The sequence below is a fragment of the Perognathus longimembris genome, chromosome 14, assembly GCF_023159225.1.
Source record: "Perognathus longimembris pacificus isolate PPM17 chromosome 14, ASM2315922v1, whole genome shotgun sequence".
Classification (NCBI taxonomy): Eukaryota; Metazoa; Chordata; class Mammalia; order Rodentia; family Heteromyidae; genus Perognathus; species Perognathus longimembris.
In genome coordinates, this window is record NC_063174.1 from 26,412,357 (window position 1) to 26,428,069 (window position 15,713).

The window sequence follows — 15,713 nt, forward strand, 5'->3', positions numbered from 1 at the left end:
TCCCCGTTCCAGAAGTCCCAGAGGCTCAGATGTTTTGTATCCCACTAACCTAAGGGCAGGAACGGGGCATCTGGGAGAGTCAGGCTTTATCAGGGCAACCTGAGCTGCAACCTACACCGAGGAGGATTAGGAGAGAAAAACAGAGGTACTTTAGAACACCAGTGGCCCAACAGTACAGATGCATGATGGGAATTTGAACCCTTTAAGGGCCCCAAAGGGTTAGAGAGATAGTTGTCCTTGCTAAAGGTTTCCGTGTAAGGCCAAAAATCTAGGTGGAGGTTCTGGCTGAATCCAGCACTACAGATCTTCCCATTCCGATTGTTTTCTACGACGACGTTTGCTTTTATTCGCACAGGATTCGCCGCTCTCCTGCTCCGTTTCTCCTTCGCGGGCTTCAACGCGCCTCGTTGTGTGCAATCAGCCATAGCAGAACTGTTGGCCAGGTTCTGGTGGCAGCTTTGTCGGGGTCACACCAGCGAGTTCCTCACCCGGCGCGTGGGGTGGGCGCCCGGGCCGGCGGCGTGGGGGCCCGTGGAGGCTGGCACTTGTGTGGAGCCTCTGCACTGTGGGTAACCGGAATGGACTACTTGCAAACTTGATGCTGCCCCGGACTGGAAGGGGGCATTTCCCTAGTCCAGAATCTTCTGCCGGTCAAGTCAATAAAAGAAAAAGAGGGCACTCGGGAGTGAGAGAGCAAAACACAAGGGAGCGGGACAAGCAAGGAAAAGGGTAACACTTTCTCAAGCTTTCCAGCTCAGCAGCGGGGCTCCCAGCACTGGCCCAACCCCCACCCCACCCCCATTCACTAGCCTAAGCACCTGGCTTTCCTGGGAGGGTCCCTGGGGACAGGCAAGTGGGCCCCAGCTGCCCTGGAAGCGGGAGGCTGCTGGCCCAGCGGGACCCCCGTAGCGGGGTAGCCTCTCCCCTCTGCAGGGGCCTGCGGCGCATCGTCAGGGTGGCCCGAACGTGCCAACCTGTCGTTGGGTTATCCTGCCTTCACCACGCCGCGGGGCGCTCGCCTCCCAACAGAGCCACACCTCAGCCCTGAGGCCGACTTGACCCCTGGTCCCCGCCAGATCGTGGAACTCCCGGCAGTGGGTGGCCTGAGCCCCCACCCCCACCCCCGAGCCAGCGCGGCCACGGGCCTTCAGCGCCCAGAGCGTCTGTGTTGGTGCCCGGTGGCTCGTCCTCAACAGTTTGAAGTCAGTGCAGAAAGGGCAGGCGAGGGATTCGATGCCCACCAGAACGGGTGCCCGATCAAAAAGAAAGAGGGCGACCATACAAGGCCTGCAAATCGCCCCTGCCAGGTTGCAGCCCCGGCAGGCAGCGAGAGCCCCTGCTCTAGCTCCAGGTGACCATCTAAGATTTGGATGACCACCGGGGCCGGGCCCGAGGGCACCGCCCTCCTCCCTGGGCCACTTCCACCCACACCTCCCACTGGGCTTTCTCCAAGTCCCGCCCCAACCCCCTGAGGCCTGGCGACGGGGGTGCGAGGTGGTGGGGGAGCTGAGGTGGGGACACCCACAGGAAAGGTGAGGCCTAGAGGAAACTGACCATTATCTAAAACCTGGAGGTTTCCAAAGCTGAAAGCCAGAATTTAATTGCTTGATTGAATTTCTCCTTATCTATGAAAGGAAGAAAACACTCCCCAGGTGAAATCCTGGGGGCCAGGAATCTCTGTGGGAAAGGTAAAGATTTGGGGCCACAGAGCTTTTAGTCAGCGGCCCCCACCCTCCCAGCCCTACCCTCCGGGATGGAGATCCTAGCTCTTGTTTCTTCACAGCCCAGAGACATGGGAGCGACTCCCTGAACCCTTTACAGGGTGGCAGAGTTGTAGGGCCCTGTGATCTCCGTGGCTGGCTTTATTAACTTCACAAAATCCGGTCTGGACTTGCAGCGATCACCACTCCGGTGTTTAAACCAGGGATTGCTCCCCGCCCCCTTTCCCTCCCTCGGTTGCCTTCGGTTAGGGGGAAATTCGCGACTACTTTCCCAGACCATTCGAAGGGATTTAACTTCGCGGTCTCTCTCAGTGACACGGAAGTTGGGTGGCAAGGATGGAGAAACGGAGGCTCTCGGGGCCTCCTCCTTCTAACATCGCTGTTTATAGTTTCAGGAGAAAAAAACACTGCATTGCGTGCGGGTTTCTGCTCAGTAGTCCCATGTTGGTCACTCTTTCCCCACCCTTCGTGAAAATAGGAAGCCCTTAAGAAATTGGTTATTTTAGATCTGCTTTTCTATTGCAAGGAGAAAAAAAGGCTGGGAGATTAAGACTGAATCTGGGGGAAATCTAGACTTTCCTGCACCAATCTCACTCCAGTTAAGGTACAACATGATGAATATTACCAGGTGGCTGGAAAATCTTGCCAGTTTTTTTGTTTTGTTTTGTTTTTGAAATGTTGGTCATAAGCTTTGGCATTCCCTTTAGCAATAAGGATTTACTTATTGGGCAAAATTAGTTGGGGTTTGGGAAGAGTACATACAAAGTCAGGGATGGAAAAGAAAATAGCCAGAAAACAAAATAGTTGCAACTGCTAACCTTCATTTAAAAAGTTACAATCAAGAGTCACTTAATTTTGGTCAAATTTAAGAACGTTAACAAGTTTAAAATGAAATGAAATACTGCTTTTACCTGAGGAGCACTGTTATCTGCTCATTTGTCTTTCAGGTGACTAGTTTAGAAAATGCCAGGAATAGGGAACAGGGCCACTCCTTCCCCCCATTCCTGTTTTCTCCCCTCTCCACTCCCTCAGCAGTTTCAAAAACACCCCCCCCCCAAAAAAAAACCTGACCAGGGTGCCTTATGTTCAACTACTAAAATTATAGGTTCTAAAAGTTTTCTGAAACTCTTTTGTTCAGAAATCATTTCTGCCTGAATTGCTTTCAGATTCTGATTACAACCCCCATTCTACATTTACCTCCGATGTTTTTGGAAGTTAAAAATCTTAAGTCAAATTAGCACAGAAACCAAAATGTCATGCCATTCTTATTTTCTACGAGAAGCCCCAGTTCTCTTCCCTATTAAAGGAATGAATCCATTTAAAAGCATATTAATAAAGTGCTTAAGAAATAATTCAGGTTTGCAACAGGGAAGGAAAAGCCAAGGAGAGTTAAGATCCTTAATGATTGATTGTTGGCATTCTAAATTCAGTTCCAGAGCTGTCCTGATAGAACTTACAAAAAGTTTACAAACCACTGTCACTCATTCCAGGCCATCCATAGATCAGCCAAAAAAAGAAAAGGAAGAAAAGTGTAAAAACTGCTATTTTTTCCTCTGTTCTATCAACATTTTGGGAATGTAAGGCTGAATAGAGGCTTTTCATTCATAAATAATGGTGTAAAATTAAACTAGACCCATTATTGTGCTAGAACCATTTTAATATAATTATACATTTCTGCCAAATCCAAGGAAAAGAAGGTTTATGCATAAATCTTTTCCAGTTAACATCTGCAAACATAAATGACAATGATCTCAGTTTAAAAATTCATCAGGGTCAGAGCAATTGACCAATGTCTCTTTACTGCTAGGCTTACCAACAGTAAATTACAGGTGAATTAGTGTCCTTCTGTTGCTCTTCTCTCTCCTTGTCCAGAGACATTTTGTTGTAAAGTTTCAGTGTAGCTCACCTCCAGTCAAAGGTAATCTTTTTAAATCGGTATTCAGTTGCTCTGAATTTTGCTTATAATTATAACCTATTTAATCACAGAAGAACTCCTGCAGAGGTGGAGTTCAAGGTTGCATACAATAACAGGAGATCACAGTTTTGAAGTCTAGCACAGATTAAAAACCACAGATGTACCATTTATATAAGACACACACTGATTGTCTCTTAAACTACATATTGACTCCTTATGAACATTATTTTTTTAAATAAAGTAGTGCATCTAGGACAATCAGTCGCACAATTCACACAGCCCTGAAAAGTTTTTCAGTGCCAACTATCAGTTGGTCATGAAACGTGAATGAGCTTGAGACACTGTTCATTTCTAAGATTCAACCAAGGATTGGCTAAAACATTAGATCACCTTTGCTTCTGAAGGCTCTGGCCTTCCCGCCCTTCCCTCACAACTTAGTTTTGTTTGATTTTTTTTTTTTAATGTAGTGTTGGGTTGCACATGGCTAGAAGGTTCAATTGATCACTTTGGAAATCAGGAAAACCAATGATCTAAAACTATGACAGGATCTTAAGTAGATTGGTTTGTCCATTTCCGTTGCTGGTTGGTAGGCTCCTCTAAGACCCTTCATTTGTCCTTCTATGCCTCTTGGAACTTTGATCAGGAGTCTGAGCATCATCCCATCTAACTCTTTTAACCAATGCCTGGCTAAAACTGGAAATGTCCAGCCCAGCATATTTAAAAATCACCCACAAAAAAAGAGGTTCTACAGGTCTTCACAAAACCTGGAATTTCCACGAGGATGTCTGATCTTTATAATCCAAGCAGTCAGCATTGAAGTTAAGCTTCCAGGAGGCAGTTTGGTCTTTATAATCCAAGCAATCAGTGGTGGAGTTAAAACCCAAGCTTGAAGCTCCATATCCCTGGGTGGGAAGAGAAGCTGGGGACTGATTGAGATGGCTGGTAACTGCATTGGTACCCATAGGACTGAGTGTGGCCCCTGGTCCAGGAAGCTGGTGATGCATAGGGGTCAAATAAGATCCACAGTCCATGCCCCCAAAGTAGGAAGTTGAGCCAGCATATCCTTGACTATAACCTGAAGCCTGAGTATAGGTCATGGGATAGGACCTCTGCATGCAGGAAGAGGAGGTGGATAAGGGGTCTGACAGTGGGGAGATGGAAGCTGGGCTCCAGATAGACACAGGAGCACTGCTGCTGGCAATGGTCGGGACTGAGGTGCTAGAGGGGGGAGTGAACTGGCCACTTGTTCCACTCTCTGAACTCACTTCCCGAGCTGGAGATGTCTTCTTTTTGGCAGGCCTCACTTTATTTTGACCTCCATTCTGTTGTTGCTGCTGTTGTTGACGACACTTAGCTCTTCGATTCTTAAACCATACCTTGAAAGGGAAAAGCATTTATTTTTTTTTTTAACATGGATAGATAAGCTAAGCAACCTCCCCTCTTCCTGGAAATCTGCTATGAGACACACTCACATATCGATTCTGGGGTTGTGAAAAAGTGGGGAGGTTCTGTCTAAAAGCCCTTCATCACACCTTTTATCTAGCTCAGAATAATGACAATTAAGATAATCCTCCAAATCACATGGATAAAAATTCACTATCCTGTCTTGGTCTATTACCCACAGGCACATAGAGTAGTCTGTATTTTGGGATGTTCTCACATTGAAACAGAACATATTTATGTCTTTGGAGAAGGAAACACAAGAGAAGAAAGGAAAACAATTCTATTCCTGCAAGCCAACAAGGCAGCCTAAAACCCAACAATTCTTATGCATCTTCCAAGGTACAACTAACTGCTAATATGGAGATTGGCTCCATCACTTTACATTTTGCCTCACATACAAAGACTCACAAAAGAGCTCCAAGGGGAAGACATAACTTGTTAAGGAAAGACATCTCAAAGCTACTGTTTGTGTGAAGCTTCTTCCTGGAGAATGGAGTGACTTCTGTGGTCTGTTTTGAGCCCAAGGCAGAACTCTCCATTAGTCTTCAAGACCATAGTTCAGCCCATTGGTCCTGTCTCCTGCACCACCCTCATGGATTTGTCCATTTAAACCTCTGCTGCAACCTGGACATTTCTTTCTACAAGCCCTGTTTATGTTCTCCATGAAGAACCTTTGTTTGCCATATAGTGGGAACTATCAGAGAAACTTACTGGCACTTTTCTGGGCTTCAAGTCTTTCCTTGTGCTCTTCAATGAGCTCTCCATATGGTTGTGGGAGCTGGCAAAAGTGGTCTCCCTGAGGCCAACAAGCTCAATGCTAGCAATCATTCAATCGCTTGTTTTCCTCCAGTGAGGACTTTGATTCAAGCCTCACAAAATGCTAGAACTTTCCCCAAATCCACTTCAACAAACTTGTTTTCTGCTTTGTAGGTCACACTGTTTCAAAAGATGTCCTACCTGAAGGACAGTCCTAGTTGTGTATGTAGTTTAGATGCTAAACCTTTTTTCCTGAGAACTCTCTCCCCCTCTATCCATACACACACACACACACACACACACACACACACACACACCATGCATGCACACCCATATACATATATATGGTTTGCCCTCTAGAATCACTGACTTATTGTGCTTTAGGGTTAAGTTTAGGAGTTAACTAAAGTTAGGGAAGAATGCCATTAGAAATATTAGGTAGATATTTAGTCTATCAAATAAACAGTTCTGATTTAGAAATTTCTATTCAATCCCTAAGAAGTCTAGGAAACACATTCTCATTATGTTTTACTTACTTGGTAACAGCACCAGTTGTTTCTACAGCCTGGTTCTGCCACCTGATCAGGCATGACCTTGAGCAAGTCATTTGTTCTATTTACCTAAGTGCAAGTCCAGGAGAAAAGTGGAGAATCTCCACATAGGAGGAAGGAAGAGTTAAACTATCCTGTAGTTATCCTGAAAGCTGCCCAAGGCAGTGTCTCTGCACACCATGGATGCAAGGGCTCTAACACTGCAGCTCAACTGCCACTCTTACCTGGCAGCCTGGGCAGGAAGAACCTGCCTTAGAGGATCAGGTGGGGACCAGAACGGGGGTGGGGGTGGGGTGCTTAGCATCATGGTGTGGGGGGGGGGGGGACTAGGACAGCACAGTGGCTCTACGTCTGTCCTACCTGCACTCTGGACTCGGGCAAGTTGATTTTCAGAGCCACTTCCTCCCGCATGAAGATGTCTGGGTACCGGGTCTTAGCAAACAGCGCTTCCAGCACATCGAGCTGAGCCCGGGTGAACGTGGTCCTCTCTCGCCGCTGTTTCCGGGGTGTGGCTGCGGGACAAGAAGCCCAGGGCCCTTTAGGGTGGGGGAGCAGTTTCTCAGTCATAGGGCTTTCTGTGGGTCCTCGATTTCCCGCCTTCCAACCCATTCCACCTCCGAGCTAACGAAATAACAGGATGACATCTCCCTCCCAGCCCTCCCAACCCACCCCCAAACTACAACGCAAACCAAAACGCCTCCCGGGCGGACTGACCAACGAGGACCAGCGGACATGAGGGCCTTTGTCCCTGGTCTTTTAAATGGGGGCATAGTTTGTACTTGGAGGAGGGTTAAACCACGCAGAGAAAGATATGAACAGAGAAAGACATGATCGAAAAGAAAAAGCGCCCATACTTGGCAAAGAGCCTGGGACGTGGGGGGGGGGGTAGAATCAGAGAAGGGGGAGCCCGGGGCGAGCTGCAGAGAACCAGGGGGCAAAAACCTTGGCTTCTCTAAAAACTTTCGAAGAGCTGGGCGTGGAGACATGAGTCAGGGCCTCCTGCCCCGGCGACAAGGCAATAACCACCGTCACGACCCCCGTGTGCATCACCGGACACCAATTAAAGAGCTGAGCGGGGTGATTTTCTACAAGTGTTGGAGACCTAATCGATTCGCATCCCTGCAGCCCCTTGCCCTCCCCGGCCCGTGGAAGCCGGGCGGTGGGGATCTCCTTCGAGGCTGGGGTGGGGACGGCGTGGCCTCTAACCCCGGTGCTGGGGGAACCGTGGGTGACACCCCGGCGGGGACCGGCATGGGAAAGGGCCTGGCCCGCAGGACTCACTTACCCGGGTAGCCCACGGAGGGGTGCAGCAAGTCCATACCCGAAGTGGTCAGACTGAGCCCATTGACTGCGTAAGGCGGTTGCTTAAGATAAGACATCATGCTAAGGTTGTTTGGAGGCGCAAAGTCAGCCCAAATGGGGGGAACCCAGCCAGAAGGTCTCGATTCACCTGGGATGGACAGGTTCAGGGTCCTTAGTGGGTGGGTGGGTTTGGCGTGGAGGAACTAAAAGCAAAGCAAACAAACAGAGGTGCTAGTTTACTGGGTTCGAGGCGGCAGCTTCTTCTACGTTCCACCACTAACTAGCAGGGGCTGGGCCAGGCACAGGCTTTTAAAGGACTTGCAGATTCTTCCCCACCCCCACCCCCACCACCCCCCCAGCTGCTCTGGAACTAGAGGGGGGGGGGAAATGGAGTGAGACCTGATAAACCTGTCTTCCCCACCCCCACCCTAAACTTAAAAAAAAAATAGAGGACTCGAAGAAAGCAATTACAATCTGCCTACCCTTAAGAACAAAACCCCACGCCTTCAAACGCACACATCGCATTCCTATCCCAACATTTGCATAGGACTCGTTGGCTGGCACTAGCTAATTGTCTCAAACAAAACTTGATTGGGGCCATTTGCAGAGACAAAGAACTCTTTTGGCTAAATAAATAATGCTGATAACAAAGCCCCTCGGTGAGAAACAAAGAAACAATTCAAGAAATCTACCTCAGCCCAGACTGTTGCCTTTCCCTGGTAGAGATTTTAATTATCTTAGCTTTTTAATCACTTTCAACTACTGAGTCTAAAATGTCAGTACATTTAGCATTTAAAATACCAACTTGCCAAACAACAAACTTGAGAAAAACTACCCCAACCACTATTATGCCACATTTGAAGTCATTTCCAGTAATCATTTTCACCTAATTAGTAACCTGTATAATTAGATTTTGAGGTAAGTAACAGATTTATTAGGGTTTTGCAGAACTTGGACTATGTCTCTAAATAATTCAAGCTAAAAAAACAAGTATTTAACTTTTTACAGAAACACCTAGAAAATATTTAAATATACTGTTAAAAAAAAAGTTGCCAAGATTGGTGCTGGGTATGCCAGAAATTCTGAAGTAAAGTTAGAATCCCACCAGATGGATGACAGGCTCCCACATTTGCAAGTAGAAAGGGTGTTCATTTGTAGTGTGAGTTGCTTCCATGTTGATTGTGATGGGAGGGGGGGAGCTGTAGGTCCCGCAGGAGGCAAACTTTCTCGGACATTTGTGTCTCTGCAGCTGCAGCAATTTCCTGTTAACTGCAACTGCCTTTTGCACATTTTAGTTCTGAAGAAAGTGCATAAACACCCAAAGTTGTGAAACTAATAGCATTTCTCCCCACCTCTAGAGTTCCTACTCTTAGGGGGTGGAAAAAGAGAAAGAGAAACTTATTTACTTTCTTTTGTAGAGTTCTCCCTACTCCCCGAGGACAGGGACTCAAAAGTAGATGTTAATATAGCCTGGCAGTTTGCAAATCTGCCTTTTATTAAAAAAAAAAAGAAAAAGTGGCACATATCTTGCAAAGATCTCTACTTTGAAACTTTGACACCATGGAAGATTGCCCCAAAATGGCGGATTCCAGATTGAAGAATATGTTACTTTTTACAAGGTTTCCATGACTTCTAAGAGCTCTGTGCTCATATTTACATTGTTTAAGATATCAAGGCACCATCCATGAAACTTGGTAGCTACCACTTCCTGGTTTAAATTCAGACAGTAGTCATACTTCCCCTTCCCAAATATACATATATAGATATATGTATATATTTTTAAATAAACGTCCTTCTGGAGGAGTTTATCTTCATCAGCAAAACAAAGTTGGTTGGTGCTACAACAAAGACTTCACATTTTGTATTCTCTTTTCTTCTCAACCTGCAGTGACTTGGAGGCTGTGAAAATAGTTACTTTAAAAGTCATTTGCTTGTTAAATAGTCTCTAAACGGGTTCTGTTCAACACAAATCTTACTACCTTGTAAAATTCTAATCTGCTAAAATGGTATCAGATTGTTGAGAAAAATAGAACTGGTCGTCCATGCCCGTTTCTCACCCAATTAGAAAAGCCTGACATCACACAATAAAGTAACACATTCCAACTAAAAAGCAATGACAAAAAGCACCAGAACTGATAACCCTGTTTGGAGGGCAAAATGCCTAAAATGTTTAAGGTAGACTCTTCACTTTCCCGCCTGCATACATCTTTAAAAGCAAATTAATAATAATAATAATAGGGGGAAACTATTGGATACTCTCAACAGCTAGCTCAGGTGTGCACTAACCCAAAGAAAAGGCCATGAGCCCTGTCTTAACTTTCAAAGCCCTGGAAGTACGCCTCTCGTCCTTCCTCTCCACACAGTCCAGAGTGGGGGAAAAGAAATCACCTTTTAAAAACATAAAGCGCAACCTGACCGCTCACGAGGCAAAGTGGATAATTCATACCTAGAGGCAAACGGTGGTGGCCCGGCGAGTCCCCGCAGCCAGTTGCGGGCGCAAGTGGCTGTCTTGCGTCCCAGCCCCGCAGCCCCGCAGCCCCGCGCCCTCTCCACTGCCCGCGTCAGCCTGTACAGCCTTATATCTAACGGTCTATTCGTGCAATCTGTCGCTTCCCCCTCTCCCCTCCCCCCGTTTTTTTTTCTTCCAAGAAGCCCATCTACCAGTTGCTGTGTCCTCGCTCAATAATAATTACCTCGTCCGAGAATTAATTATAATAAATGTTTTCTTGATAAACTAACGAGATAATCCGAGGGGCACACGTCCCTTAATTACAGGCCGCCGTGCTCTGCTCTGCTTCTCGTCCTAGCTGATTAATTTTCTGCATGATGGAAAGGAAACAAAACTACACGGACTGGCGATTGGCCTGCGGCTGGGAAGATGACGAAGAGGAGGACGAAAGGGGGGAAAGAGAGAGAGAGAAAGATCTGTGGGCATCGTGGAAAACAGCCGGTGCGGGCTTCGCGCCGGCGAACTCGAGTGAAAGTTTCTGGCCTCAGGGAATCGACAAGTCTGCCACCCGCGAGGGAGGGAGGAAGGAAGAAACGTGCCAAAAGGGTTGGCCTTGACTATTAATTATGGCTAGAGAAAGCCGGGTGCTCGCGGTGGAAGGAGAGGCCTTGGGTATCAACCTACTTGGGGAGGGGGGGAGGGCTGTGGAGTTTCCTCAGGTGCTTGTAACTTTCTTTGATCAGAAAAAGTCCGTAGACAAGCGGAGGGAAATTCCGAACCCCCTAAAAGCTCTACGATGGGGGACGGAATTTCAAGGAGCGTTCTCTTCGGTCCCCTGCCTAAAGTCACCCACAAAGCGCACACAACACCGCGGGTCCTCCTCTCTCCTAATAAAGGAGGGGATTTTGAGAAGGACTTGGGGTTCCAATGGGTCTGGGGGTGGGAATCCGTCCTGAAATCGGACGTCGGCTCTGAACGCATCGACTTCTTCGGAGCTGGCAGCACGACCGACCCGTCGATCGGGCCCCGGGCTTGCGAGAGCCCTTCGGATGGGTCTCACTGGGCGGAGGGAGATCCAAAGCGAGGTCCCCGCGAACCCCTGGGTCCCAGGCGGGCCCTGACCCCGGACACCTCCTTGTCCCCGAGCCTGGGGAGGGAGCGCAGGAGGGCGCGGCAGGCTCGATTGCGGAGGGGTCGTGGATCAGCTGCGGGGCTTCAGTCCCCAGCCCTTGCCTGGCTTCCAGCAGAGCCCGGGCACCTCGCGGCCACTTTCGAGCGCCCCAGGTGCTCGCGGAGCGCCTTGTGGGGCGCATCCCGCACCACCCTTGGCAAAGTCAGGCTGAAAAACACCCATCCTGTTCCCTCTGCCTGGGCCTGCTGACCTGAGGTCTCGAATCACGACAACCTTAAGTGGGTGGAGGTTGCACCCCCCAGGGATGCGAGGATATGAAAATGAATTCCACCCCACCACGGAGCTGCTCTTCACGGGGGGGGGGGCGGGAGGGAGGGGGCGCCGGGGACGGCAAAGATGGAGCGCCGGGGTGGACCGTGGCTCCCCCGCCTCCTCGGTTATCCGCTCGGGGTTCGGCTCACGTTCCTTAGGGGACTCAAGCTGTGGCGGGCGGCCGCCGCCGACCGGCAAAGTAGCCGAGCTTGCAGCGCGGCGGCCCGAGGACGCTCCCACCTTGTTATTCTTGCTTTCATCCGTCCATCTAGCTACACTGGCGTCGTTTGATCTCAAACTCTAAACACGTCCTTGAGAGCAATCCAAAGGACCCTAACCAAACCTGGGGACCAAAAACGAACACATCGAAGAGACAATCCCAGGATGGTCTGGACATTAAAAACAAAAGCACAAACGAAATCCCTCCTCAACACCCCAGATGAGACTCGTGGAATCGCGCCGGCGATTCGCAGTGGCGGCGACCCCCGAGGGCACGCTCCCCTCCCTCCCTCCCGCCCTCTGCACATCGCCAATTTTTCCGCAATGGTCGTTATTACACCTCAAAATTTGAAAGAGAGAGAGAACCATCAACCTTTCGAAGAATTCCATGTTTGCAGAAGTGCAGGGATAGATCTGTTGGAAGTGCGGGGGGGGGGGGTGGATAGACAGAGGGACACACAGACAAACCAGACGAGACCGACGCTTTCTTACCTTATAGCCGCATTGGAGGTTAGAAGGCAAAAAAACCAAATTATCCTCCAAAATTCCAAATAGCCAGCTATCCTAAAAGAAATCAAGAGCATTGAGTTAGAAACCTTGAAGTCTTCACCCTTCCGTAAAAAAAAAAGAAGTAAAACAACCCGTATTGTTCTTTTTTCTTTCTTTCTTTTTTAGGCAACAGAAAATGGAGTGGGCTGAGTTGGAAACCCGCGTGTGCTCTTCTAGGATACATACAGAGTAGACGTGGTGAGTGAGGGCTGTGCTAGCGATTTTTATTTTTCATAACAGTGGAAGGCTGAGTTGGAGCTGAGGTGGCTTCCGCTCTCGGGGAGATTTGCTGAGAAAGCGCCTCTCTGGCAACTTTTTGACGCAAACTCTCCAACCAATGGCAGGGAGAGAATGATTGACACATCTAAGCCAGAGGGAAAATAATAAAAACACACAACAGGGGGAGGAAAACAGGCCTGTGCTGCACGGGGGGACGGGCAGGCAACAAATCCAGGCCTCCGACATTACCAGAATGTTCTTGAAAAACACTGGGCTCCCTCCGCTTAAAATATACATTATGGGCCAGAGCATGTGAACTAATTGTATAATTAAAATGATGGACAGGCAGGCCTCCCCTTACCTTCTTTTCTTTTTCTTCTTTTTCTGGACCCCTTTCCTTTATTTTGTTTTGTTTTCAGTTTGAGGAAGGGAGTGAGAGGACACCCAAACCATGTAAAATTAGGAAAATAAAAAAATATTGAAGTCAAAGCTAGAGCAAGGTGGGGGTGGGGATAAATGGTTTTTCCAATCCCTGGCTAGCAGTCTGTGTGGATCCCCGGCAGAAAACAAGCTGAGTGAAGCTTAAAAACAAATCAGGGCGGGAAGGCACCCAGGGCCAGAAAGAATGAAGGAAGGAGGTTTGGGGCTGAGGTTTGGGGCCTGGAAGAGAAGCGACAGACAAAATACACACAAACTACGTTTTAAAATAACGCGACCCTCACAAATATCCCCAGGTCCCAGAGTCAGAGACCCGGGCCCAGGCTGCCTTTATTGAAGTTAGAAGCCCAGGGCAGGCTGCAAAGAAGACTAAATCCCCAATCGACCCCTAGAGCTGGTTGGGGGGTAGGGGTGGGAAAGGAGGGCTCAGGTCAGGCCTCGCTCGTGCGAGTGTAAAGTGGGCAAGAGCCTAAATTGGAGACAGTTTCTACGTTAGAACAAACGCTTCAAACTCCCCACCGGGCAGGGCCTGGGAGCTAACTGGGCGGGAACGCCTGTGCCTGGGGCTGAGAGCCTGGGGGGCTGGGAGGAACCCCGATCTCTGGGTCTAAACCCCCGAGAGCGAACTTCAGACAACTTTTCCATTCGCACAGACATTGGGGAGCCGACAGCTTTCAAAAAAAAAAAAAAAAAAAAGCAGAAACAGATTGGGCGGAGTATTGCTAGGGGAGGGGGCGTAGAACGAGGCAACAAATGTAACTGCTGATTGTGAATGGGGGTGAGATTAGAGGTGGCGGGAGCAGGAGACAAATCTTTCACAAGTCCCAGTGCAGGAAAAGAAAAATAAAATCTCTTTCTAAACACCGTCCCCCACCCTCCCCCCAGACACCACCAACACGGCAAAGTGGGCCCCAAGAAACAGCTCGCTGCCTTTAATTTGGGGACCTATGTTAATGAAGTTGGTAATTAATTCGCCGCTTTGTTGTCGGTTCTTATACTGTATGTGTAATCAAATGTGGCTGTCCTTGGGATTTACAGCAATTAACGAATTACGGGAGTGCGCACGAGGCAAGCTAGCTCTCGGCAGCCGGGCTGGGGCTCCGGCTCCGACTGGGCCCGGGGCTGGGCGCACGACCGCGGCAACCCGAAGCGCAGGTGTCTCTAGAGCTTTGGGCCCCGGGTGGCCCCACGAACTCCTGAGTCGTCTCGGGCCCGCCCAGCTCCTCCCGGGGCCTCCGAAGCAGCTCCAATCCGAAGAACCCCGCTGGCTGTCTGGTTCTCCGGAGTCCCGACTTTCTGGGGGCCTGGGCTGTGGGGGGAGAGTGAGTATGGATTTTTTTTTAAGTCACCCCGCCCTCACGGTGCTGAAAAATGTAGCCACTGCCCCCAAGGCCTTTAATTGGCGAAATGGGAGGGGGGTGCAAATGCCCCAGGCGGTCAGTCCCGCGTGGCGCTGTGTTGAAGCGCTGGTCCAGGGCGCTTTGATCACGTACCACGCTTGCCACGCGGGAAGGGAAGCCCACACCGATCACCTGAAGCACGTCTTCTCCCTCCACCAAATGTGATCATTACGATGTAGAGAAGCATCAAAAAGAGAAAAAAGGGGGGGGGAGGAACATTAAGGACCTGGAGATTTGAGACCTTGGGGGCAGTGGGGGTGGGGTGGAGACCTCCTTAAAGTAATGGGGGGTGGGGGGGTTGGAAACTGGGTTGGAAGACTCATCTGTAACAGGGTCCAGATTTGTGTGGAACCCTCAGGACCGAAGTAGAAATTTGGGCTGTCCTCTCAGATGACCCAGGGCAGCCAAACCTCGCCGAAAATCCCCGAGTGTTGTTGGACACGGGCGGTTTTCTGCGCGATGGGGCGTGGGGGTCTGTCCCCCTCGCCTGGGCACGCAGCGCACAGCTCTCCCTTCTCCTTTGCCCTCTAGTCTAATAACTTCGCAGAAATGCGGGGCCAATAAACCACGAGTTGGAAATGGACAGTGTTAAATAAACAAGGGTCTCTTTAAAATTCTCATCCACTTCAGATGTCTAAAGTAAGATTGTGATGATTTTGTCACGGTTTGGTAAATTTACCCCTTTAAGAGGCTTTCATAAATCCCAGAACACACCTTCAGCCAGATTTGAATATAGATTTAGGTTTTAAAACCCAGAAGCTGGAAACACCGCTTTATCAAAGAGAATTTCCCTTTAGCTTAGCAATGTGCTGCAGCTCTTAAAAGATTGGATCTGAAAGAGAAAGACAGAGAAAGAGAACTAGAGACAGAGAGATGCAGACAGGGGAGGGAGAGGAGGGAAAAAAAAAAGCCCAACACTTTCTTTTTCTTTCTAGAGGAATTCTGCCCAGACTCTGCAGCAGTTGGTGGCAGGCAAGCTTTCTCCCGGGTGCCGCTTGGAAAAGTTGCAAAATTGCTCTTCACCTGTAAGAACATGCTCTTTTATCTTCCAGTCTCTTCTTGTCAATTTGGAAATGGCAGAGAGCCGGCTCAGGTACAGTTTCTACAAACCCTACCCTAGGTCAGGACAAAAGCCACTGGCTGGGGGCGGGTGGGGGGGTGGGGGGGGGAGAGACCGGCAAGGCTGTTCTACTGAGATTTGTTAAGGCTTGGTGGGAGAAAAAAGATTCCTTGATGAAAACTTCTCTCAGTTTTCAGTAAGTTTTTGAACTTCTAATACAGTTACTATCTATTCATTGTATTTCCTT

General features: G+C 48.9%; 1 protein-coding gene across 2 annotated transcripts; it reads right to left on the minus strand.

Moving 5' to 3' along the window:
• Positions 1–3,360: 3,360 nt before the first annotated feature.
• On the minus strand, positions 3,361–12,754 carry Otx2 (orthodenticle homeobox 2). Of its 2 annotated transcripts, none has more exons than XM_048362250.1 (5): positions 12,536–12,754; positions 12,293–12,364; positions 7,672–7,891; positions 6,747–6,898; positions 3,361–5,012 (listed from the first exon to the last, which is right to left on the minus strand). In XM_048362250.1, the coding sequence occupies exons 3-5, from the start codon at positions 7,766–7,768 to the stop codon at positions 4,392–4,394; spliced, it is 870 nt and encodes a 289-aa protein (XP_048218207.1). In that variant the 5' UTR covers positions 7,769–7,891; positions 12,293–12,364; positions 12,536–12,754; the 3' UTR covers positions 3,361–4,391. The 2 variants fall into 2 exon arrangements, with proteins under 2 accessions (XP_048218207.1, XP_048218206.1); XM_048362249.1 differs by having other exon boundaries at positions 6,747–6,922.
• Positions 12,755–15,713: the final 2,959 nt, after the last annotated feature.

Coding starts and splice junctions, on each gene's coding strand:
- Otx2 (XM_048362249.1), bottom strand. CDS start 7,768: ATGATGTCTTATCTTAAGCAACCGCCTTACGCAGTCAATGGGCTCAGT. Junction 6,923..7,671: donor CCCCTCCGTGGGCTACCCGG/GTAAGTGAGTCC, acceptor CCCACCCTAAAG/GGCCCTGGGCTTCTTGTCCC. Junction 5,013..6,746: donor TGCCCGAGTCCAGAGTGCAG/GTAGGACAGACG, acceptor TTCCCTTTCAAG/GTATGGTTTAAGAATCGAAG.